At 46.3% G+C, this 26,007-nt stretch overlaps 1 protein-coding gene across 1 annotated transcript; it reads left to right on the plus strand.

Annotated features, from left to right (window-relative positions):
- Positions 1 to 4,008: 4,008 nt before the first annotated feature.
- On the plus strand, positions 4,009 to 25,412 carry LOC120959870 (zinc finger protein 423 homolog). Its single transcript, XM_040383582.2, has 8 exons — positions 4,009 to 5,579; positions 10,419 to 10,843; positions 19,570 to 19,712; positions 19,791 to 22,049; positions 22,127 to 22,246; positions 22,320 to 23,426; positions 23,505 to 23,960; positions 24,042 to 25,412. Exons 1-8 carry the CDS (start codon positions 5,420 to 5,422, stop codon positions 25,318 to 25,320), a joined length of 5,949 nt encoding a protein of 1,982 aa, XP_040239516.2. The 5' UTR covers positions 4,009 to 5,419; the 3' UTR covers positions 25,321 to 25,412.
- The last annotated feature ends 595 nt before the right edge of the window (positions 25,413 to 26,007 follow it).

Raw genomic sequence — 26,007 nt, forward strand, 5'->3', positions numbered from 1 at the left:
GTCAGCTTGAGGATCTGCTCGAAATTCTTGAAAAACCCTCAACTCTAGCCCATTATCTTACAACATTATCTCAAAAACGGTTTTTGCGATTGCGTGCGATGCTAACAAATGGAAAGAAAAACCTTTCCTTTTTTGCCGCCAACTAAAACTGCAGAAAATCTTCACCTCACGGTAGAATGGATGGCCTTTTCCGGTCGAGATAAAATCCTACCCCGTTGCTGTGTGTGCGCGCACGCCTTTTGTCCCATGGCCCGTGGCGGGTCATTTGGTTTCATTGTTTTTCCGCCAATTTCCTGACCAAACGATGGCGGCGCGGGTCCGCGCTAAACTCGTTCCGGTGCGGGTTCCGAACAATCGTGGAGCGTGGATTGCAAAACAGAACTCTGGAGTGGCGGGGAGGAGGGGGTTGTAATGAATGGCGCTGTTTTTCTGCTCGCCAAGGTAGGAAGGAAGGGACGGCTTTAATTTATAGGGCTAAATATCCGCCCAAGGATCCGGTGCTTCGCTGGGTTTGGTTTGAATGGGAGGTTTTTGCGCCACCGTATCCGGATATCCGGCCACTCACGGACTGTGCGCTGTGCGCTCGCACACAAATTAGCCCACAAATAATGGTCCAGCGGCACGAATTCGGGCGGTTGCTGGGACTGCCGCAAGAGATTTCAACGCTTGCCCCTTTCTTCAGTTTCAGGCGCTCGAAAAGCGTGCGCACGGAGGACGGCACTCGAAACGAGCTCGTTCGAAATATTTGAAAAAAAAAACCACACCTGCAAGGGAGAGATCTTGCTTTTTCGTTCCAGCCGCAGGGAGAAGCTCTCCTAACGTTGGCACTCACCCGGCAAAACAACCACATGTTGCTTCTAAACGCCAACTGCAGTTGTGGGCTGTAAATAAAGAGTGCCCCAAGTACATAACAACAACCGTTTGCCGGTGTGTCCTGCTGCGTGTGCGTCCGTTCGTCTTCGTTTTTTGAAAATTCGAGTAAACGACCAGCTCCGTCGGTGCGAGCGAGAGTGAAGAGGCGCTACTGCAAAAAGGCGTGGCCTAAAAGTCGAGCAGCGACAACGCGCTGCGGTGCTGCTGCTGCTGCTGTTGTTGTTTACCTTTGCACTGGGTGGAGCTACAGGGTGACGATGATGATGGCGCAAACTCCAATTTCGCTACCTGCCCTGTAAAATAGGATAATAAAAAGAGTAAAGAAAAAAAAAAACAAACAACGCTGCGGTTCAGTAAATGCAAATTGGTGCAAATGCCACACACACAAAGCCCGTCCAGCGTTTGTTCGGAGTCAATTTTGGGGCGAAAATTGCAATGCTGGTGATGTTCATTAGCAAACTGCTTTTTTGTAGCGGACAACATCTTTTCGCGATTTTTGCTAATTGATTGACAGTTGGATGCGTAAAGTTGCGTGCAGGCGCTAGAGGTTTGCCGTCAGCTTGGAGAGTCTTTGGCTGAACGCGATTTGCATAATGTAGATTGACTATGCAAGTTGACCTATGACCTAGGCAGGTAGATCATGACGATGCAATGCATCTGTTGCATCACATTTGAATTAGTAATACGACTTCCTCGGAGTTCTGAGGATAAGATAGTCTCGCAAGAGTTAATTTCTTATAAATAATTATACCATTTAAGCTGCTGGAGCAACATGTACGTTGATCTACTTAACTAGACCAAAATATTTTCCGAAAAGCTGTAAGATTGGTGACTATGATTATGTATTTCGTCTTGCATTCAATTTTCGCTGTAAAGAAGGGGATTGCCTTAGCTTATTTGAACATTGTTCAACAGAAGTGCTCAATTTCATACCTTTAGCGCAAATAGAGCCTCCAATCCTTCCACAAAGAGTGCCAACTTCTCAAGATATAGTAATAAATATTTGTTCGAACAGTAAGTTCTTCAGATTTATAGGCAAATAATGCCAATTAATGTTTAACAAAAGGGCATAAATTGTTTTAAAACAGCAAAGTTTTATAAAGTTATATATAGTTGTGCTTTGCCCTCCAAGGTAATTAACACAATTATCGTATATTTGCACAAAAAGCGCCAAGCCTTAATATCAGGTGACAAAATGTACTGTTTTAACCTCAAAATAGCGTACCACATGCTACATTTCAATTGTCAACGCTGTGCCACACCACCGTCAATCCGGCAGCCACACAGCACAGAGAACACATAAAATACATTTAGTTGCAACTTTTCACCTCCCCCCCCCCCCCCCCCCCTCTCCATTGCTCCATAAGGTTGATTTGGTGACTTTTTAATTGAAATTACGATGTGTGTTTGTGTGCAATGGAATAAATTGTTTCCCTGTGTCTGATAGTCTCTCTATCGGACTGTGTTGGTGTATGTATCTCTATTTTTGGGGACGAAAATACACCACAGCAAAAGTAGTGAACACCACCAGTAAGTGGAACTTATTTTTCGGACAGTGAGGGAACGAGAATGTGTATCGCAGCGGCATGTCCTCCCCTGGTCCCCTGGATGGCACACAGACAGCAAAATTTCGATACAAATGGGAAAATTTTGTACAATTTCGCCCACCAATAGATCCGGGAGAGACATGGCACATATCGTAGCAGCAGCAGACACCACCGTGTGGTAAATGCATTCATCTGCCCGTGCACATTTAAATTCGACCGAAAACGGTCTGCGAGTGTGTGCATGGAGGGCGAACCCAGCGGACGGCTGAAAGGGCTGTCCATCACCAAGGGATAAAAAAGGGAAGAATCACAATTGAAATCAGTATCCGGAGTGGTTTTGCAAATTGAAGCAACACATATTCACACACACACCCTGGTTGGCTTTGACGTGGGCAGAAACAGTTCCCAGTTCCCGTTGACATGTTGTATATGCAGAGAGGCGGCAGAGGGATAAGGAACGGTTATGAATATTTCATTTCGTTCACCGAAATCAGAAACACGTAGAACGAAGCAGCAGAATTGTGGGCAGAGAAAAATCCAAAACCCCCAAAGCAGAAGAGCAGGGGTACGCGGTGGAAAATCGGAGCAAAACCACGGCGGACAGTTTTGTTGGGTTTTTCGGTATAAGTTGTGGTGCCGTGACAGGTTAGCCTGAACGGTTGTGGGAGTTGTTTAGCTGATTTTCGGCTTCCGAGAGTTTGTGGGTGGAGTATTGATATTGATTTTTCATTTAAATCAGTTCGAAATTGCATCTAGAAGTTTGTTTGCAACAAGTTGCAGTTGGCAAATTTGGATACTGCAACAGATAAATCATTCAAAGCTTTGGACAAATTTTCCCAAAATTAAACTTTATAATTTTCAATCTACAAAACAAATATCTGACCACGCTGTGTGTCATTGAGTTTACAGTAAAAACCAAAAAAGCTGTTCAATGGAGGAAAAAATCCCCCAAAACTGACAGCCGAAATAGAAATTTAATTCACCTTCAATCCAAAATGGACGCCAATCTGCCAAAGGGTCCATCCTGTACTACTGCCAGACAAATAGCATTCATTCTTCTCTTCTTTAAGATTTTTCCACATTTCAAACAAACCAAACCGCAAAACCAGTCCCCCTTCGACGAAAACGAGCCATCGGATCACGGAAACGTGAAATCTGTCGGCGTAATTTAATCCTTGCTCTCTCTCTATCGCCAATTGGAGACTGCCGGTTCCTGCAGGCACTGTTACCTGCCTTGGTTTTTGGTAAGAACTGTGCCGTTCCCTTTGGTTTGCGCCCTTTCAACAATTAAGCCTTTATTTTTTGTTGGATTGTTGCGCGCAATGAATCCGCTAACTGGGGCCGGGCTGCCTTTTTCCGCGGCAAATGCAATTGGTGAAACACAAACAAAAAACTGAAACACAATGAATGCCGCCATTTCTAACTAAAGGATATGGGATACGGGGAAAAGGATTTCCTGTTCACTGTTGTTTTGGGACGAAATGCTTTGCCATTCTTTTATGCCATTCGATCGCGATTCCGTGTCAAGTAGAGAATTGAATTATAAAAGCTCGTATGATAATAATGTATAATTATATATACCCTCGGGTGTAGGCAGTGCCCTACCGGGAGTGTCCTGTGTGATAAAAGCACCCAAAAATCCAGCCCATTCCTCCCATTCCCCGTAGAATGCTCACAAAGTCCCCCGAATGTCTCTTTGTTCGCTCTGTCTTCGACTAATTGTCACCTGCGAGTGAAAACAGGACGACCGGACTGTGACTGTGTTCGGCGGCTAGGACTCACCGGCCGTTCAGCCCTCGGTGTGTGTTGTGTGCATGCCAGCAACACCATTGGGCAAGCGAAAGGTGAACCCAAAGGCCCCGTGCTCTGCTTGCTTCATTTATTTTGTTTATATTTTTCCACACCGTACATAAGCCAAGCGCAAGCGGAAAGGGGAACAGCAGGCAAAAGTAGAGGGGGGGGGGGGGGGTGCTGTGGCACCACGCAACAACATTTCAACCCTCTCGATGGCACCAACCCACCACCGCTGCACTACAATGGCGTCTCGGGCGGTATCTCGGGGCGTAAGGGAGATCTCCATCTCGGTTGCGCTCCGTGCGCGCCCGTACGCCAATCGCAATCGCGCTGTCTCGCTCGCCGTTTGCGCGCCACACGGGCGCTCTCGTTCGCTCTCCCAAAAGCGGTTAGGAGCAACGGCAGCAGCAGCAGCAGCACAACACACACTCGCAGCACGCATTCGAACGAATCGGTGTATGGGCGCGAACCCCGGGCGAGACCGAGGGCCAAAAACCCGGCACACCGATTCGTGGTGCGCGTCGTCGGCAACGCTTTGGTGGCGTTCGCGTCCCAACAGGGCTCTCATTCACCTTTCGGCAAGGTTTAGGTGATGATGTTGCGCTTCGCTCTCCGGTCTGTGCTGCTGCCTGCGTGCTAGAGCCCGGGGATACACCACCTTGACTATCCTGTATATCGAGCTGGGTGACCTGTGAATGTGTGCGTTGGTGTATGTGTGTTGATGTGTGATACACAAGTGATGCTGCAGAGTGACTTCAACGGTGGCGTGTTTCGTTTGAGCGATTGATCAAAATTTTGCTGGGGAAAAAACAAAATTTTATTTTTCTCGATTTTTTCCCCTTTTCCCGAAAACCATTAGTGTCCTTATTTTGGGTGCCCTCCGTCGCGCGTTGCCTTTGTGTGTGTGTGTGTGTGTGTTGTTTTGTTAGCAGTTTTACTACAAGTGATCTCGTGAGTGTATTTCTTAGAGAATTTGTTTTACTATTTTACCAATGTTACTGTTACTTTGTTCCGTGTGTTGTGATTTGTGTTCGTTGTGAACGTTTACAAGTACAAGTTGTGAAGCGCCTTTTTGCCACATTTTTTGCTTGGCCCATCATGTTGTGGGTGCGTGCAGGTGGTCCCGCCTGGTTCTGTTACAACGATTCGGTACTGTGCTGTGTTTCCGTGTGCGCTGTTAACTCCGTGCGCCTCGCTCCGTTGCGATGGCGCTGAAGATGCTCTACCGTGGCCCGAGCACCAGACTGGAAACGTTGATCGAGAAGATACAGCAAAACACGAACGCTTTCGGTGTCGGCGGCATGATTGCGCCCGGTGCATTGGGTGGTGGTATCGGTGCAATGAAGGAGTTTTCCCTCGGACAAGGTAGGATTTGTAGGGTTGTAATTATGGCACAGAAAAGGTCCTCCGGTGTATTGTGGTGCGAGCTAAGGAAACATTCTAAATAGTGCAAAAGACTTCAATGCCCGATAAAAGAAGACATTAATTATGTTACAGGAAATTTTACTGAAAGTTTCCAATTTTTCACATCAAATAAAACACTATTAATTGAAGGTGACATCTAGCATGCAACTGATCATAAATAATCTCTTTGTCATTCGTGATTGGTCCAGGTTGTTTGTGGTCTTCACCTCACTTGGTCTGTGCAACTCGAGGCGAATGTTATACAGCCGGACGATACTGCCTTACGACCGATTCTATAGATCAAATTCCACATATAGGAATTTTCATATTCCATATTTGTGCAACTAGATCTAGTTGGTTTATCAGCATTGTTGATATGTCCAACTGTTTCTAATAAGAAAGGAATTGTTAATAGCTACACTCTTTCTTGTTCAATCGAATGCTATTATCTGAATAGGAAAGGATCGGTGATGTGATCAAAAGATGCGACGGCACATACCCAGAGCCGACCAGTTAGGTCGATTTATAGATCGAGCTAAGGAGAGATCTATTCATTACTAGGACTCTGAATATTTGGTATTTAGGCAAATGTGTACCTTCTACTTTTTCTTCTTTTGGTGTTACAACCTACTCGGTCAGGTCAGACTATTTTAGGCTTCGTAGACTTATTACCATTACATCATAACTGAAATAATAGTCACAGTGCTTCCGTACGAGAACAGGAAAAAATTGGAAGAATTCCTACCGGCCTTGTGAAAGTCGGCGCTGCTAGTTTATATCACGCTACTATCAGGCAGGCTCAATCTTAGAATTAAGGAGCCAGAGATACAGAAAGGAATGTCCGTTTAATTTACTCCAAAATGTGTTGCTTATTGTATAGTCAATATGTATTATTCTAATTATTGTGAAAATTGTTCTATGTATCATTGTCTACGTCTCTATTTTTAATATTTATTTACTTGTTAGGATTTAGGATCTATACAAATCACAACCTTGAAAGCAGACTATAGTATCCTCTCCTTTCATATTTTGTGTCACGTACATTCAAGGTATACATTTGCGTTCTTCAAACCGGCCTAACCATTATTGAAGGCAAGAAATCTCAAACAAATTTGGAGGTTCGTTTTTCGTTTTCTGTTTTCTCTTCTCCTTCCTTTTGAGTTGAGTTTATTTCTGCCTAATAGATATCTCATTGCGTCTAACAATAGGATCATGTGATGTCTTTGAAAAGTCAACTATTATGTCGTCAGTAACACAACTCAAACTCAAGGTTTTTGGCAGGATTAGATGAAGAGCTTAGGCACAGCATCATGGGTACACTTTGCAATTATGCTTTGATGTAATCGTGCTAGATCTGGGCGTACCAACATTTGTGATCAATCAGTATGTTTGAGGTAATACAAACCGTTATGTATTATTACAAAAAATATACAGGAATAATAAGTAGGATCCATTTTATGACGAAGAACGACATGAATCGTCTTTGTTTTAAATTTGTGAAACGAGGAGTAAAATAGCCGAAGTACCATAACTAAATAAATAGAGTGCAACAACTTCGTTTCCAAATAAAACAATTAATTTGTCCCAAATATTTAATCTAATGTGCCTCACTCCAAACACCGAACGACGCACTCGTTTCTTACCCTACTGAAAACCCTCTAATCATTTCTATCCACTACACCACAAAACCCTCGAAAAACTCCCATAAATCAGTTTAGCCCTTTATTAACCGGAGCGGGATTCATTTACACAAACGCCACACGACTTTAATAATGCCACTGTGTGGCGACAAAACTCGCCCTCTCTCGACACAACACAGATCCAACCAACCTCCTCGCGAGCAGTATGATGATAGGGACAAAATTTAAATAAAAAATTACCGCCCCACTGTAATTACACCACGCGGCAGGGTCCAGCCAGCCAGTGCCCAGCAGCACGCGAAAGGAAGTTTCAATTAAAACGCAAAGCAAAACGCTGTCATCGCAGCACCACCAGATGCGCCACGGCGCGACGGTCGACGACGGCTCAAAAAGATCCGTTCCGCTGATCGTATCGCGCCACGGTGTCCCTCCCTGGGACATGGGGCCAGTGGACGGTGGTCAGCAATCATCAGAGCAAGATCACTCGCACAGCCCCGATCGGTAGCCGGAGGGAGACGTTGCGAGTTTGAACATGAAACAATTGATAATTCCCCGCACTCGGAGCGTTTTATCCCACTTTGCCACTTGACTGACGGCTAGGGGGCAGCTTTCTGGGGGTGGGGAAGAGCAATTATGACATTAAGGTTTTAATATCAAGATTAAAGACGATTTATCGTCACATCAGCACACCCGGTCAAACATCGCTTTTGCACATCGCATCGCACTCCTCGGTGCCGCGTGTGTTCTGTCCGTCACCAATGGGATCGGGCACGGCGGGGCCCAACATGCCCAACATCAAAACCGGAAACAGGGGGGCCACCAGGAATTAGAGTGTCCACGCGTGGTTGCAAGGGAGCTGCTGCTGCCGCTTCATTAGCAATATGCAGCAGTAAGTGATAAAAAGAAAACCGGATATACCCTGTTGACCTTTCGGTGCTGCGCGGATTAACGAATCCCGGGCGGCCACAGCACCAGCTGCAGCTGGTGTGCTGTGGTGTGGTGGTGGCGGTGGCCTCCATGAACACATGCACACACATGAGCGCGCTCTCGGAGGCAATTAAATTAGAAGCGATTTTCATTAATTCATTTGCCTCCTGCGCGGGTAGCGTGTGGGGCGCGCAGACCATACGCATCATCAACACCTACTGTGCGCGTACACACATGCACGCCTACTACGATTGTTGTGGTTTTTGATGGAGAACAAACGAATAGTTTGAGGTTAATTCTGATCATTATTACAGGATTTTCCAGGAGTTCTCATAACTATGGGACACTTTATTGACTCTTTCTTATGCGAAATGAACTTAATGTAATGGGAATTGGACTATATAGTACCCTTGTTGGACAAATCTAACAGGAATTTCCAAGCAGCCTGTCCAAAAAGGGTTCATTTCCAATAAGAAAGAGTCAAGAAAGTGTCCCACAGCTATGAGAACCCCTGGAGAACCCTGTAAAATAATTATGATATCAGTTTACATGGATTAAATCTTGAAAGAGAAGAAAAATCCGTAAGTAATGCAATAATTTTAAAATGTTTGTACTTTTCCGAAGAACAAGACAATCATCTTCCACAACCAAAACCTCCACCAGAAGGCACCACTTTAGCGCACAATAAAACCCTCGCAACAAGGTTCGCCTTTTATCAAGCCACCCCTAATTGGCCTTAATGTGCGGAAAATGGGGCCTCTCTCCAACTGAAACGGGCGGGGGGGGGGGGGAGGGAAATGGGTTCACACTTAACCTCACACTTCCGAGGTCCCTTCCTTTTGGTATCGCGCGTTTTAGGGCGCACGCCAGCTCTTTGCGCATGGAAATGAGGCAGTTTAATTTGAACGAGCGAGAGAGGGCTGTTCGTGTTCGTCAATTGGCGGCAGTCCATCAGTTTTTTTTTTTACTTCGTGTCCCTGGTCCAAAGTGATACAATTAGGTGGTAATGAAGTGTGTGGGTGGGTGAGAAAAGTAAAGGGAAGAAGAAGGGGAATGGTTACTTAAGATTAATCAAGAGCGAAATCCCCACCCGAGCGGCGGATAAAGAACAGAGCACGGTGCAGTAGCTTGGTCGGGGCGGCCTCCAAACAGGATGTAAATAATTGTACTTGAGATGTGTGTTTGAATGAGTGTTTGTTTGTTGTAGGTGACGCGGGCCGGATAAGGAAATTAATTTACACTTGGAGTTTGGTGTGGTGCATCTGTGATCGGCGACTGTCCGTCAATGATAAGACAATATAAATTAAGGAAACATTTTGTAAGCTTTGTGCGATACTCAGCATACTGTGAAGGTCTTGAATCTTGAGTTCAACCGTCTGTTATACTCAGAGAGAGAGATTCAAAAAAATTTATGTATGCGAAAAATGATAAATCACTGTTAGCTTGCTGAACACATGCTGAAGCGTCCTCTGAAAGTAAAGCCAAATATGCTCCACAAATCAAGACATCAATTTTCATGTTAGCGTTAGGTTGTTAGTATCATGATCTCTTATCCTTTTACCGCCGCTAGCGATGCACATCAACAGGTCGTAAATTTAAATTTCTCCTGCTTTCGGTTCCGTAAAAGGTATTCTTTTTACTTCGCTCTTTCCACCCAATGACATCTTGAGGAAAGAAAACAACGCACGCTCGAGAAGAGCTCAAAAAACAAGCTCCAAATAACGAATACGAATGACTGGATGGATGGATAGATTGGTTGATGGGATATCATTTGTTGATGGCATTGCAAATGAGGGTGGAAGAGGAAAAGATACTCAAAACACATAAACTCACACACAAGAACAAAGTTGCAGAGGAGGAAAAATTGCAACTCTTACCTCCTTTCTTATCTTCCCCCTGTTTTTTTTGTTATATTTACAAGGATATAGGGCAGAGATTGAATTTATTATCCCATCGTATGAGCAGGAGACGAACCCCTTCCAATAGCATTGTTGCTGGTTGGAAGCACACAATAATAGAAATAATGCAAATTCATGCGTGAAGTGTGTTGCGAAAATTGTGATTGATAACATTAAGAAATGGTGTGTCATTATCCTTTGCCCTTTTCATTATTATGTGTGTGTGTGTGTGTTTGTGTGTGTGAATTTTTAATCTAATATCTAATCAATCAATTAACCTAATTTTTGAAAACAATCATTGAATTTTTCTTCACCCTCTCTTCACTTCTTTACAGAGCTATACTCGTCCCACACTTCGTCCAGCTTTTCGCCCTCGATTTCGGACGGCATGACAACGCCCAACTCGATACCCGAGCCAAACGATGGGCCAACTACGCTCGATTCGGGCGCCGCCGGTGAAAAGCAGTACCGGAACCATCACCCGCATCATCAGCTGCACCCGCGGCATGTGCATCATCTGCATCATCGCCGAGCCGGTGGCATTGGTGGACATTCTTCGACCGGCGGCAAGGAAGGTGGTGGCAAGTCGTCCTCGAAACACCATCAACAGCATAATAACAACAACAGTAGTAACCACCACAATCACAACAATAACAACAACGGCAAGGGCCTGGGTGGTGGTGCCGGCAGCAGCACCTACCATTGCCAGTTCTGCGAGAAAACGTTCCCGCGGCTCGGCTATCTCAAGAAGCACGAACAGGTAAGCGATGGTTTGCTTTGTAAAACTGATAAGAATTGTTGCTGGTTAGCTCGAAAAGGGTTGTACTGTGAATTCTTGCTGATAGGACGTCTTCCCAAGATGACTTGTTTCTCTGGGATATTGATCCCTGAAGTCTCTAACAGAAGTATGTTCTTCTGAGTTCAAAAAATGCAATAAGAGGTAATTTGCTTTAAAAGCTAAACAGAATTGTTACGTATAAGTACGAAACGTTATGAAGACTAGCTGGTCACTAGTTTCTCTAGGATGACTTGTTTCTCTGAGTTATTCATACCTGAAGTCTCTCTAAGGGTAAGTTCTCTCAGAAGTATGTTATTCTGAGTTCAAAAGATGCCATATTGTATCAAATCATACACAGGCTTGTTGAATGGAGCGTCGCTAAGCTGTAGTCTCCGCCAGATGGCTTGTTTCTTTGTGATATTCATCCCCAAAGTCATTCGAATTTCTCACCGAAATATGTTATTCTCAGGTCAACGGATTTATTCTTCAACAATATTGTCCCACTTAATTTACAGGGTTTTTGAAGATTATATAGACATGTTCAGCGAGTTCCAACGGGTACGAAAGTGACGGCTCTACAGTATAATCGAACATGTCAACGCCTACTGCCGAACAATTCTATATTTCGCTGAGAGAGTCTATTATATGCCTGAACAAAACTAAAACTCACTGAACATGTCTATATAATGCTCGAAAACCCTGTTTTGGATGCCTCACAGTACACCCTTCTGTAAGGTTCTCTACGATGAATGTCCCTCTATGCTGTAGAATCTTGTGAGGATCACCTTACCAAGACTAAACAGAAGATTCAGTTGTACTAGAAGAACTTACTTCAGCGTATTTAATTACCAAAACAATCATCCTCAAGGTTTCAAAGCAAAGACCTGCTGGACACTTATTACAAAGTCCACTAGAATGCCCTTCCCCGCTTTCGACCACCTCACAGAAAAGACACCTTATTGGGAAGTGTTTAAAAACCTGTTGCACGGTAATCGATCGATTAGTCGCTCTGATGCTCGGATCGGTAAAAGAGCATAATTGCGATTCGCGTGATTGCTGGTATTACCCCGGTGAAACAGGAACAAGAAGAAAAACCAGCCCGCTCAAAGTCAAGGTAACGTCCAAGCAGCCCTGTGTCCTGTCAATCCCTCAACACGTCTCCCGTGATGGTCTGGCGATTGGACATTGATTTGTGGTGGCGCTACCACCACTTAACCGTGACAAACGGATCAAAAGCTGTCGTCGTCGTCGTTCATGTTCCATCACACCCTGCCAGAAGCGATCCGGAGTTGATCATTTGGGTGACACAAAACAAACAACCGACGGAAAGGTGATGTGTCTGTGTACAGTGCGAATGGCATAGACGGGGTGCAAGGGGACGACAAGGACGCGACATGTTGTGGAGCGATTTAAGGAATTTGCAACCCTGTTGTCGGCTGTTGTGGTGGATATGTTGTCGAGCGGTGGAATTCAGACTTTCTTTGCTCACTCCTGCTGAGTGTGTGTGTGTGTGTGTGTCTCGGGTCACCTTAAGCCCCGCGGACGGGAGGGTTTGCACCTTTGGGACCCGCGCAGAGCACACGTTTTAACGACCGACGATGGACAATTAATTAACCTACCTTGCCAAGAGGGAAGGCAGGAAATTGCGATGCTCTTTTGAAATCGTCCGCCACCGATACAAATTCCACCCGTAGCGCTAAACGGGCCGCTCGGTCCCGGTCCCGGGGTCCGGTTCGAAAACGATCGATAAAATTGTCACCCCGAGTCACCCTCCAACAGTGGTTGGAAAGTTTGCACTGAACAACAGGTGGTCAATCAATCATGGCACAACCGTCCAACCATTATCGCCTTAGAGCGAAAGGAAAACGGAAGAGGATCTCTCCTGGGAAAACGGGACCTGCCAGATGCGCACTGCCCGTTGCATGTGTATAGGCGCGACGGGTAATTAAAAGAAGTAAAGCGCAACTCTTCTCCTTCTCAGAGCAAACAATTACACAAAATCTAAAGTCACAGACTGGGAAGAGGTCATCTTTCAAGTGCGAAACGGTGCGACTCATGGTCGCACCTTTGACGTGTACTAATGAGCGTAAGATCGAACCTTCTGTCCAGGAAGGTAGATATACTCGGGAATCGTCATTAGAGAGACAGCTCTTCGGAAGGAATGTGTCCCCCGTGAAGTATCAGATTACCTGACATTGATGGCTGGCTTGAGCACTTGTTGCTCAAACGTCTTATCAATGAGTGAAGGATGAGCAATTTTAGCATTCCTTAGCATAATTTACGACACTTGTTGTACGACAGCATTCTCCTGGTGTGTGTTTGCAATGTTCTCTGGAGGTTGAGTGAGCTAAACTGAGTGCATTAGAGTATGATTGAGTTCATTATGAAGGTATTGAATGTTGTGTTCCATCTATTTTGTCCATTCACTGGATATGTTTAACCGTTTTCTCTACTGGACTTTTTTTTACCTTTTTTTGCTTCAATTGTAAATTTTGTTTCCTTTTTAACGACTTTTATAGTTATTAATCACCTTGAATGTGATTTTTTTCAATCTTCTTCTATAAGCGTTGTCTTTCTTGCATGTTTTCTTTTCTTTTATTCTTTTGAATTCTTACTTGCGACTTTCCCCAAGTGACATTTGCACGAAATTCTTTTCCCATATCTGCTCGATTAGTACTCGATACGCTTGAAATTGTGAATTTGTGTGTGATCAAGTGTGTTGAAAGCGCCAAGATTTGGTGTGTTCGTAAATTAGAAGTTTCTCTATCGATGAACGATGCCGTCGAGCTCATTTTTCATTCATAGCTATGGTTTTTTTTTTATAAAAAAACAAAAGATAATTTTTTGTGACGTTTTTCTATAAAAAATTGGTATTTTTGAGTATAAAATGGGTACTTGAACAAATATGATGATAGGAAACATCATTTCCGAGCGAATATAGAAGAAAGTAACGAAAAAGCCGCACCACAGTTGATTTTAAAGGACTTTTTCTAAATTGCCTTAAACTGGTGCATTTTAAGGGAAGTTTAAGGCTCCAGTTTAAGGAATATGCTCGAATTCCCGATTATTCGTGCTCGAAAATGTCAATTGGGTTTTCATTGAAGTTCAAATTAAACCAATATGAATGATTTTAGTATGAAATACATATTGGATTTATTTGCTTTCCAATATACTTCTGGCGTAGTTCTACTCAGTTCTGATACATGGCGTTACTATCTATTATCACTGACACAAAATGATAAATTGCTTTCAATATCTTAAAGATTAAAAGATGTCCTGTTTGCAACTACTTAAATTCCGATCCCGAAGAACTACTCAAACTACCGGATCTACACATCAAAGAACGATCCAAAAACTACTCCAGCACAAGAAGTACAAGACGTCTTAACTGAACCGTTCCAAACACGGCATGTTTACACAATAGAGCCAGTAGTGTATAATTTATGTGACAGCCCCTAAGAAACTCTTCCCCGGGAAGCGGGGGAGGGGCTACATATCCTGTCCAATTTGTATCTTCATGCTCATGCCAATCCCAATGCCCTTCGGTCACTTCTTACGAAACAAGACACTGGAATTGGGGTGGCGTCAGGGAAGGAAAGTTTGCTTGTAAAGTTGTCTCTTGGAGTTACAGTCGTCTTGAGTCGTCGGCAGCGCCTTCGAAGCGGGGTCGATTGTTGTCTTGGGTTTTGTGTGCGTTACGTGTTTGTGTGCCTGGTGACTTCCAAAGTAAACCCCGGAAGCTGCTTTAGAAAGGGCAGTTAACGGCAAGCGCAACCAGTCACAAACCGGGGCAGCGACAGTTCGGTAAACGGCAACTGTGTTCCTCCTCTGTTCTCTCCTCCCCAAACAAAGGAGACGTCTTTTTCCAAGACACTTGTACCCTGCCCGGTAATGACCCGTTTGTTCAACTGTCTTCGACTTGAATGTTTCTAATGTCTAAAGATTCTAACCTTTACTTGTCCTCCCGTTAAACTCTTTCTTCTACGCTCCAAACAACTTGCAAATGAAAATCAAAGCAAAAGTCGTACACAAACCACCGGTGTTGGTCCCGTTTCGAAAGGACCAAGGTCTCCGGGCTTGCCTCTTGCCCCCGCGGTCCCAAGGCATGTGTGTGTGGGATACGACTTGCGTCCAAAGTTGTCCAAAGTTGTCCGTTGCTGGACACCAACTTGTCCTTCGCTGCCTGGTTGGTGTGTCTTAATGATTTCTTTATTAGGCATTGTGTTTACCAGTGTGACAAGCGCGCGAGACTGTAGCTCGATGATGTTGTGTAGCATTTCCCGGAAAATCGTACTATTCCACTCCGGAAACCGGCTGCCCATCCGAAGGGAGTCAGTCGAAGGGGGGCAACTTTACCACACAAACATGATTATCTGTGTTTGTTCGTGCTCATACTTCCACCCTGCAGCTGGAGAGAAAAAAAATGCACATAGGCTCACGTTTTGCTGCACTTTGTGCAGTGTGTAGGATAAGCGTCGTCGTGTAAGCATCAAAAGCATTGCAAATTATGAGAGCATTGCTGATCGCTGAGCGGCATAACTCTCCTGACCCTCTCCCATTCCTATAAGAAACGGTTCATTCCAATTTGAGATTCAAAGCCTGTGGTTGCTGCGATCGAAAAAAGGCATTAAATTCCAGGTTTTTTCCTCATTACTAGTTGAGACTTAGCGCAGTAGTTGGTGTAAGAAATGCGTGCCTTATTAGCACGTCCGAGAAGGATGAGACAGCAGGGGAATATTGTTACTTAATTATTCATTCCTCCCCCGAATGCTCGCTGTGCGCGGCACCAATCAGTGCTTCTCCATCGTGATAATTCATTGGACAACATCCCCGAAAAAGGGTAATAATTGTCCAATTCTTCACGCTCTCATAAAAACAGTCCGATTTGCCGAATGAACGATAACGAGCCCGTCAAGTGGCAAGTTCGAAACGAATTAATAAACCTCAGAACACAGCGCGTTACCGCAGTAAAACGCTTTTCAAACGCCTGCTCCGGTCCCAGGACGGACAGGTTTGTCGTCTCACTTCGCACCAAGTTACCGTATCCGGACCTAAACGGCACCCACTTGTTCTGCTGTCTCTTCTTTTTTTAAATGTCCCAATTTGGCATCGGTAATTAGCAATCCGTCAGTACGATCTCGCCGGGGAGCCATTTGCCAATCGTGTGTCCACCTCTCTCTATCTCTCTCCTTCCTGAAGGGGCAGCACTAATGGCGCATATCGTGGTGCACCACCGGTGTATTGCTTTAAGATTAGTTGTCCAAGATTGTGCTCGTTTTGGTGCGCATTTCGTTACCGTTCGACCGATCGGGCGTGGTGGCCCAGGCACCGTGGCTGCCGTTAACCGCGATTGGTGTGCCGCCCGCCTCATGTACGGGGTGGGGGGATTGACAGGCTAAAAGTGAATGCTAATGAGCGCACCACACGACAGAGTGATTCATGTGTTCGGCTGCGCTTGTTGGTTTTGCTTGGAAAGGAGGTTCCCGCGTTTGGGTGGTCGTTGGGTGTTCCGTCAGGGGGAGGGTGAGCATGAAGCGCGTGGTGTCACCGTCGTGGTAGCCATTTTTGTTTCTTTTTGTTTTGCAGTGCTGTCTTACTAAACCAGGTGCTTACCACAACGTTGCGTGTATGGGCGCTTTAGTGAAAACGGAAGGCATTTTCCAACATAACTAAATAACTAGCCACGATGGAGCTTTTAGGCTGGATCGTGCTTAGAAAGAGCTTTTGATCTTAAGTTTGACTATTTTAACATAATAATAGGTATTAAAAACCTTATTTTCAAGTAACAAATGTACAAAAATTGGCCTATACAGGGCTTTCGAGACTTTTTTCATTACCTCGCAGCTGGATAGTCAATCCTTGCTACGGGGGACGGTCCATTCTAAGCTTGAACCCATAACGAGCATGTTATTGAGTCGCTCGAGTTGACGACTGTACCACGGGACCGCCCCGTGACCAGTATTTGCCGCTTAATTTTGACTCTAACTCATCTATGTATGTCTCTGAAGCATTTTTAACTGTAAGTCAATTGCTTTGTTTATATAATTTAAGCTTTTGTTTTCAAAAACTATCCAATTTAAGATAAGCAAATAATAATTTAATTGATAGAATTTAATATACAATAGTTCTTATAACAAGTTTAAAAGTATTAATGGAATGAACTTAGTTGGCACGTATTTTCAAACATAAAAAATGTCTTGAGAATTTATCAAATTTTATTAGTTTTTTCACAACAATCAAATTCAAACGGATTGCACAAATTACATTACAATACAAGAAAATATATTTTTTTAAACCATTTGTACAAAATTGATTACAAAATAATGAAAAGGTACAAAAATGGAACAACACCAAAAAACTTTAGAACGTAAGCATTGATTTTTTTTCGTTATTTTTATTTTTATTTTAACTTAACTTAATTGTTACACGGTGAGTTGGAATACGGTTTGTTTTTGAAATCTTAAGTATTAGTAAGGTTTGGTTAAGTATAAGTAAGTAAGTTTTAAAAAAGTATATAAAAAGTAATATTGTTTTAAAAAGTATATAAGTGTAGTCATCTCCCTCTTATTTGAGAGGCGACGGGACTGTCGAATAAGAGGGGTTTTCAAATTACAGAGGTTGAATGTGAATGAAAAGTACATACAAACTAGAAAGAGACAGAACATTTAGTATGCAGCCTTAACTGTTGCTATAGGAAACTGCGAACACGATTGGCAATTTGAGCATACATCATTCAATAACCATGGCAACACCAGACACAATTAAGAGGGATACAGATTTCAGAGGTTTTCCAAATTAGAGGAACAAACATGTACTGGAAATGAAGGGACTGTGGAAAATGTTCAAATAAGAGAGGTTTTTCAAATTGGAGAGGTGTCCTATAAGAGAGGGTTTACTGTATATAATTATTATTATAATTATTTTTTGTATATTTCCGGTACTTCCTTAACTCACAAGTGGTTACACACTGATCAAACCGAAAGATTGTTCGCAAGAAACTCGTCCGTTGCTCAACTCGCAAAGAAAGCGAAACTTGAAATATCTCTGTTTCCGCAAAAGATTCCCATACTGTGTGTGTGAAAGCAATGGCGCAAACAAAAACAAACGCAAAGAAATGAAACGGTTCTGCACAAAGCTCAGGGTACCCGCGGGATTCGCAAAACCACCACCACCAATTCGCCCCCGGTCCAGAGAGATGTCATCTAGCTGATAAGAGAAGCTGTGGTGAACCGTATGCGCGCCGGATGCTTCTACTCGACACAACACCGAACGCACATTGCTCCGGTGCGCGGGGCCAGGTTCATCAACGGCCGATCATAAACAGCACACATTTTCACCTCAAACCGCCACCCTGTGAGCCCTATTGAAAGGTCCTCTTTCTTCTTCCGTGTATGAGACCTCGAAAAATGCCGCACACTCAAAGGTGGTGTTGTCGACGACGAACGGAACGGGAGAAGGGACACACAGATTCGTCTGGTTCTGGTCTCGCTGATCCAAAGGCGCGATAAGGGGCGCAAAAGATCGCAACCCAGCCCAGTTGCGCAATGCCTCGGTTGGTCCACCGAGAGAGTGAGAGAGAGCCCTTTTTGGGGTCGCCACAGGAACTTTGTTGGTTTGCCTGCCGCGATCAAAAGACGCGGGCCCATTTATGCATTCTTCCAGCCAATATGTATGACAACCCGACCAGTTGGGAGTTCTTCAGGCAAGAATGGTTACGGTTTCCCTGGTGCCCCGGTCCCCTGGTCCCCCCTCTCTCCATCCCTTGAGCCTGTCATAATTTGGAAGCAGCAACACTGCCAACAAAAATGCACCTGAAACGTGCAAAAATTTTGACAAGTGTGTGAGCGAAGGAGATCCGCTTTCCCGAGGACCGGGGGAGTGTGAATTCCACTGCTAGCGTTCTGGTGTTGTTCGCTTCATTCCTTCCCTAATTCCCGCCTGATCGCTCTTCATTCAGAGTGTTCCATTCTCTCACCTTTTTGCTTGCTGCCGGGCGCGAAGCGGGAAAAGGTCCACTGCCACCAAGACGAACTTCCTTTCTGATCATATCATCATCGAAGTGTCCTCTCTAGCTCCTCCGTTGTACAAACTTTCATGAGGGTTTCTTTTGCCACTGAGCGGTCTGGTACGCGTCATGCGCTCTTCAAGGGGGTGGTGGTGGTGAGTGTTTGGTGGTAGCATTCCATACGCGCACCTTTTCATCCCACTGTGTGTTCCCTCTTCCGTCGTCGCAGTAGGCGAGCGGAGCAGAAGGAGCGTGCAAAAGGTGGCACACTAAACTATGCGCGGCATGACTATATTCGCAGCAGCAGCAGCAGTAGGCCGTTTTGTGTCATATGTTTATTCAATTCGGTTTGCAAAGATCGAGCGCGGGCGCGAATCAAACGTACACCAGCAGCACCATCGCCATCATCATCGCTGAGGTGGGCTCAAGGGGTGTTTTGTGGCATTTTTAATAATTCATTAAAATACCAAGACCCTTCCTGAAACACGTGTACCCGTGATGGCATTCTCCTGAGCAGCGAAACTTCTTAGGTGTTCCTCTTTTAAAAGAATTCCTCTGGTTTGATTCCTATTTGATTTTTTGGAAATATCGGTTTCATGTTAAGGTTCATGAACATGAACACAAATTCTTTGGTTTTGAACTTCAAACATTTTGCAATTTCCCTTGCGCTAATTCTTTCTTCATTCTATTTTCTCGCCCCCAGAGCCACACGGAGCATATGCCATTCAAATGTGAGTACTGTGCTCGACTGTTCAAGCACAAACGATCGCGGGATCGCCATACGAAGCTGCATACCGGCGATCGACGCTATCGCTGTCTGCACTGTGAGGCTGCATTCTCCCGAAGGTAGTGTGTGGCACTGACACCAACTCATCAGCCAACTCCAATGCTCTAACACCATTTTTGGTCCACTTTCTTTGGCAGTGATCATCTGAAGATACACATGAAAACGCACGACAACCAGAAACCGTTCCAGTGTACGATCTGCAACCGAGGCTACAATACGGCCGCAGCGCTAACGAGCCATATGCAAAATCACAAGAAGCAGCTGGCCCTGACCGGGAGTCCCAACCTTACGTACAGTCCACGCTCCACCACAAGCTCCCTGTCGAGTGGAGGAGGAAGTGGTGGTGGTGGTAAGCGAGGGGCAAAGTTCTCGCCCTACTCCAACGACCCACTGATGCTGATGAGCCGCGGGAACTCCAAACTGTCCTCGTCCCTTTCCAAAGCCGCTAGTAATCGAACTCCAACACCTGGGAGTACGGCCGGCGGTGGTGGCAATGCAGCTCTGGGAGGTCTGGGAAGTGGTGCGGGAGGTGGTACCGGCCCCAACCATCATCAGCAGGATCTGCTCTCCTGTCCGTACTGTACGCGGACGGATTTTGGGACGCTCGAACAGCTCGGGCTCCATGTGCAGTCGATGCACGGGCATGGTGGTGCTGGTGCATTGGGATTGCTTGCTGGCGACTCCTCAATGTCTTACTTCACACCTGCCGGTGGACGACGTGCAGTGACACCCGATGGGAGCAACGTCCCGCTCTCACTCGGTGGTCTCAGTCCGTATCCACCGATTAGCTGCGAGTTCTGCACGATGAAGTTCCCAACCGTTCCGCTCATGTTTGCCCATCTCAAGACGGCTCATCTGGATCGGTTGGCTGGCAGTGGTGGTCATCAAAGAAGCTCACCATCGAATGGTACCGGCAGTCCGCTCGGGTCACGTCCTCCCAGTGGGTTCCATCCGCTAGACCAGCTGCACTTTAACAAGAGCCTGCTTGGAAGTGCTTTCCCCTCCTTCTACGGTGGTGGTGGTGGTGGTGGTGGTTCTTCCAACAGCCTTGCCGGAATGTCCGGAGGCAGTATTAAAGCGGAGCGCCGGCTAATGGCCGAACGTGATGAAAATGGAAATGAAGAAGAAGCGGGAGGTAGAAAGCGGCAGCGCAGAGGAGACGATGGAGCAGATGTTAGGGGGAGCATGTCAAAACGAGACAAGCAGGAAAAGGAGGAGGAACAAGCTATTGAAGGTGATGAGGAGGACGATGAGGATGATAATAATGATGTTGAAGGAGAAGATAATGAGGGGGGAGAAAGTGAGGCTCATCGAGCGGACAATCGATGTGAGGAGTCCGTTGACTACAAGGAAGAAGCGATCGATACGAAGATCACTCCGATCAAGCAGGAGCGAAAGGAAGAGCCTGCTGAGGGTGAGCCATCTCCTTCGACTTCTGCACGATCGTCTCCCTGTGGTGATTCCCTGGAGTTGGGAAGTGGACGTCCCAGAAGTCATCCATCGGGACGTACAAGTCCAGCAGAGCAACTCACCCCAACAGACCTGAGTCAGCCGAAGGTGAAGCGTCTCAAGCTGGAGACGCCCGAAGAAGACTCACTGACCGACGGGGCGGATAGGAAGAGGATGATGATGACGGGGTCAGCAGCATCTGTAAGATCTCAAACAACTCGCGAGCATCACAAGCATCGTGGTCCAGCAACAACCGCAACTGCAACAGGTCGTCGAGATAGTGAAGCGAAAGACTCACACCTCCAGCACGGCTCACTAATGCACTCCTCCTCTTCGGGCAGCAATGTGCAACACTCCCAGCAGATGGGTGCCCCTAATTCTTCTGGATCATCATCGCAGCACCACCATCAACCACCCGGCGCATACCTCTGCAATCAATGCAATGCCGCACTGCCCGATTTCGAATCGTTCCGCACGCACCTCAAGGCACATCTCGAGCAGAGTGCGGCCAGTGCGGCGGCAGCCGCTGCAATGCGACTGTCTGGGGAGCATGCCAACTCGGGCACTTCCGGAGCATCATCGTCCCTTTCGCTTACGACCTTCCTCTGTCAGCAGTGTGGTGTAACGTTGAGCTGTCAGGCGGAGTACGAACAGCACACGATTGGCCATTTTCTTGTGATGGCGGTCGAGTACCGTTGTCAGGGGTCAACCAGTACTGCAGGCCCTGCTAGTTGCAGTGGTAAGAGCACCTTTGGCAAGGTGGAGGACCTTCACAAACATCTGTACGAAGGGCATATGCAACTCCTCTACAAGTGTACGGTTTGTGGGGAGATGTTCGAATCCAAGGTTCAGGTGCAGGTACACTTTGCCGTGAGTCATTCAGTGGAGGTGAAGCTGTACCGCTGCTCAGCCTGTGCTGAAGTGTTCCGTTCGGAGCGTGATTTTAGGTACGTTAACCTCTAATTTGAACTTCTCATCACAATAGGCTTTAATTTTTACTTTTCTTCCAATTCCCAAAAAATAGGCAACACATTCGAAATCGCCACCTGACGGCAGGTGCCGTCCAGTGTATGTTCTGCCGGATGGTTTGCTCGTCCGAGCTTGAGATGCACTTCCATCTTGCGTCACACGCCAGGAAGTACAAGTAAGTCTTCCCTATCACACTCTTTCGTACGTTGTTAGATAATTCAGCTTAATTTCCTTAATGTGTCCTTTAGATGTCTAGCCTGCCCAGAGTCGTTCCATGTGGAGTTTCTGCTCGATCGGCATATTCAAACGCACCACAGCCAGAAGGAGACGTCCTCACCGAACCGAGGCCGAGAGTCGGCCAACGGTGGCCACAACCTGTCAACTACATCCTCCTGCTCCACCAACTCAACGCCCTCAACGGCCACCGCAGTGTCGTCTACAGCTCAACCGACCTCAACAACAACAACCGTCACCGGACTAGACTACCTTCACCTACACGGACAAATGGCGGCAATGGCAGCAGCTGCGGCTTGGCCCACACTGTACCAAACGGCCGCCAACAAGTTCTACAGCAGCAACCCGCTGCAAGTGGACACACTCTCCCAGCTGAAGCATCCACAGCAACTACTGCACGGTTTCTACGACACCATGCTCGGTAAAGCGCAACAGCAACAGCAGCAGCGTGGTGCATTCCTTCCCGAGCCATCCAGCGGTGGCAAGAAGAACCCCTTCGTTGCTGGCCATTCACCCAATGCCAGTGCGAACGCTACTGCTAATGCACTGCTTGGGCTAGGCTATGGAGGTGCATCACTTACTTCAGGAAACTCCCAACAACCAAGAACTTCCACGCTTAATGGTTCCTCTTCTGGGCTTTACTCCCCCGAGGAAGGTCCTAATGGTGGGTCGAGTGTGGCCACTAGTAGCTCAAAGCTTTACTCTCCCATTGCCATGATACAGCGGTACGGCGATGGTGGTGTACTACAATCCACAGCTGGCGCAGCGCCGCCTACTACTAGCGGTTGCCCTTCCCGCACGGAATCTCCTACACCGAGTGGGCAACAACTTCTTCTGGCAGCTCACTCCTCGCTAACTTCACTGCCTGAACATCATCCCGAACAGCAGCAGTCGAGTAATCGAAAGACAGCCCAACAGCAGTCAGGTCCTAAGACATCATCCGGTACAATCACACCACAGCTGATTGCACCCGGCTCGAACAGCTGCTACAGCTGCGGTATCTGCGAACGGTCCGACTTTAGCACGGAGAGTGAGGTCCAAACTCATCGCAAGATTGTGCACAACTTGAAAACGGGCGTTAGTTTGCGATGTGCGTACTGCAACGGAGACTTCCGGTCGAGGTAAGTGGAAGAGTCACCCTTTACTACTGTTTGTGCCCAGGATGATCACACACCTTTTTCTTTTCTTCGGGAAAACAGGAATGAGCTCGAGAACCACATGAAGGTCGCACACAATACGGGCGGTGGCAAGCACAAGTGTTTGATCTGTGACGAAATCTTCCCATCGCCGGCAGTACTTGCCGAGCATAAGCTAACGCACTGTAAGGTGGGTGCTTCGGGACGCTGTTCGCACTGCAGTTTGCCCCTGCCCGATGCTCACACCTTCAAGCAGCATCTGCCGGCTCATCAGCAGATCGGTGGATCATCTTCTGGATCGACAGGAGGAGGCACCACCACGAATGGCTCCTCAAACGGAGGTACGTCTGGTGCGGGTAACTCCTCCACTGGACAGAGTGCGTCTTCTTCTGCCGGTGCAAATTCGAGTGGCACGGGAACAAGTTCCAACTCGAATGCGGATCAGGATCGCTTCCCTCAGCAGTGCATCTGTTGCCGACAAACGCTCAACTCTGAATTTGAAATTAGTCTTCATGCCAAGTAAGTAGCAAAGACGAAAGACCTCTCTTCTTCCAAATGGACTACAAACTCCAAATAACACACTTTCAATGTTTAACACAGATTCCACACCAAAACCGCGGAGACTAACGAGCGCACGTGTGCTCTCTGCCTGGAGCCGTTACCTTCACAACCCGAGTCCAACACCAAGATCTGTGATCCCTGTCTGAAACGGCACAATTTCCCATCGAAGCTCCTATCGATGAACTTCCTGAAGCCAGCCACCCCATCTCTAGTGCCAACACCAACCCACGGTGGATCATCTGCAGCCGGTGTTGTTGTACCACCAACTCACGGTACAACCATTGGTAACAGTGTCGCAGCAGAAGGAAGACCACCACTACCACCACCACCGCCAACATCCTCGGGAAGTCTTCAACAAGACCCACAACACCCGGGCGGCGTACGGGATGGTTCATCCTCTGCACTGTTCCAGTGCAATCTGTGCAAGAAACCGTTACCCACCGCCCAAAAGCTCCAAGAACATCTGATCGATCATACGTTCGCGGGCTGTGAGGAGCGCGGCTACGTCTGCTACCTGTGCTCGGCCGTGTTTACCTCCTCGGCCGGACTGCAGACCCATCTGCCGCTGGCACATTCTAACGCGGCCGCCAAACCGTACGACTGTGAGCGGTGCGGTGTGGCGTACTTCTTCCGGGCCGAGCTGGAGCACCATCTGATCGATCATGAGCTGGGCAAGGCGATAAGGCCCTCCTCCTTTGAGCTAGCGTCGTCCGATGAGTGGCACACAATCGTACAACAGCGTTCTCCGATGGGTGAGGATGATGATGGTGGCCACACAGGCCACATCAAGCAGGAACAGTGTGAGCCTGAGCAGGAACAGGATGGATCATCATCACCGTATCATCACCAGAAAGATGAAGATTCTGATGATGGGAACGACTTCCAACAGGCTAGAAACGGAGAGGAAACAAATGAGGTGGATATGGAGCAGGAACAGGAGGACGAGGACAATGAACAGACTCACGCTGAGGTTAACAATGGAGGACAAGCTGAACAGGATGACGAGGATGGTGTTTGTGATGATGCAGCAGTAGGCACTGAAGAGTGTAACGATGCAGCCGACGATGATGATGACGATGACGATGGTGACGTAGAAGATGAGGAGCACCAGGAACGACAGGAAGAGCAGGAAGATGAAGAAGAGTACATTGAGGTAGAGCACACTACGCTGGATGATGGTGGACGAGGAGGCAAGCAAGCAAGCGACGAACGGCTCCGTCGAACATCGAACCTGTTGATCAATGGCGGGAAAGATTGCTCTGCGCTGACTGCTACCACGACGGCAACCACTCTTCCGGTTGTAACGGCTGCTGAGTGAGGAGGACTGGGAAGGAGAAGAACTATCACTGTTATCGATAGGAATAGATTAGTATTTGAGGAAAGTGAGCAATAATGATAGTGATGGGGGGGGGGGGGGGGTGGTAAATTCAACACACTAGGAACAATCATAGATCAATGGTTGCGCACTCTTTCGATCGATTTCGTCCTTTTTGGTAGATAACACCTAAAAGAGAAGGTACACATTGTAAGTTGATTGATTAGTAATTTGCTTACATTCCTTAACATATTAGCATATTAGTGAGCGTTAGAATGGACATTGTACATAGGGGGGGCAAGCGATAGCGAGAGAGCAGAGTATTGAGCTAGAAATTAAATTATAGCCGGAAAGGAGGAAGCAACAGAGGGTCAGAATCGTGTTCCTTTAATTCTTACAACAAAAAAATTTCGCTAAAAAAACCTTAGGGGCATTCAAACATACAAACACATACACACTTGATAATCCTAATAATCATATCAAAACAACACACCAAGACGCTTTTAGTGAAAATGTAGTAAAAGTAGTGCTAGTGGTAGTAGTAGTAGTAGTACCCAGTGGTTTTTATTGTATATTTATTATTGCGCACGTATGTAAAAATGTACACGATTCATGCAAATCAATAAAGAAAAGTAGTATAAAATATTATTAAACAGGTAAATGAATCTTATTTTCTCTGTTAATGGGTTA

The sequence above is a fragment of the Anopheles coluzzii genome, chromosome 3 (genome assembly GCF_943734685.1).
Source record: "Anopheles coluzzii chromosome 3, AcolN3, whole genome shotgun sequence".
In the NCBI taxonomy this organism is placed as follows: Eukaryota; Metazoa; Arthropoda; class Insecta; order Diptera; family Culicidae; genus Anopheles; species Anopheles coluzzii.

Coding starts and splice junctions, on each gene's coding strand:
- LOC120959870 (XM_040383582.2), top strand. CDS start 5,420: ATGGCGCTGAAGATGCTCTACCGTGGCCCGAGCACCAGACTGGAAACG. Junction 22,050..22,126: donor CGTTCGGAGCGTGATTTTAG/GTACGTTAACCT, acceptor CCCAAAAAATAG/GCAACACATTCGAAATCGCC. Junction 22,247..22,319: donor TCACACGCCAGGAAGTACAA/GTAAGTCTTCCC, acceptor TGTGTCCTTTAG/ATGTCTAGCCTGCCCAGAGT.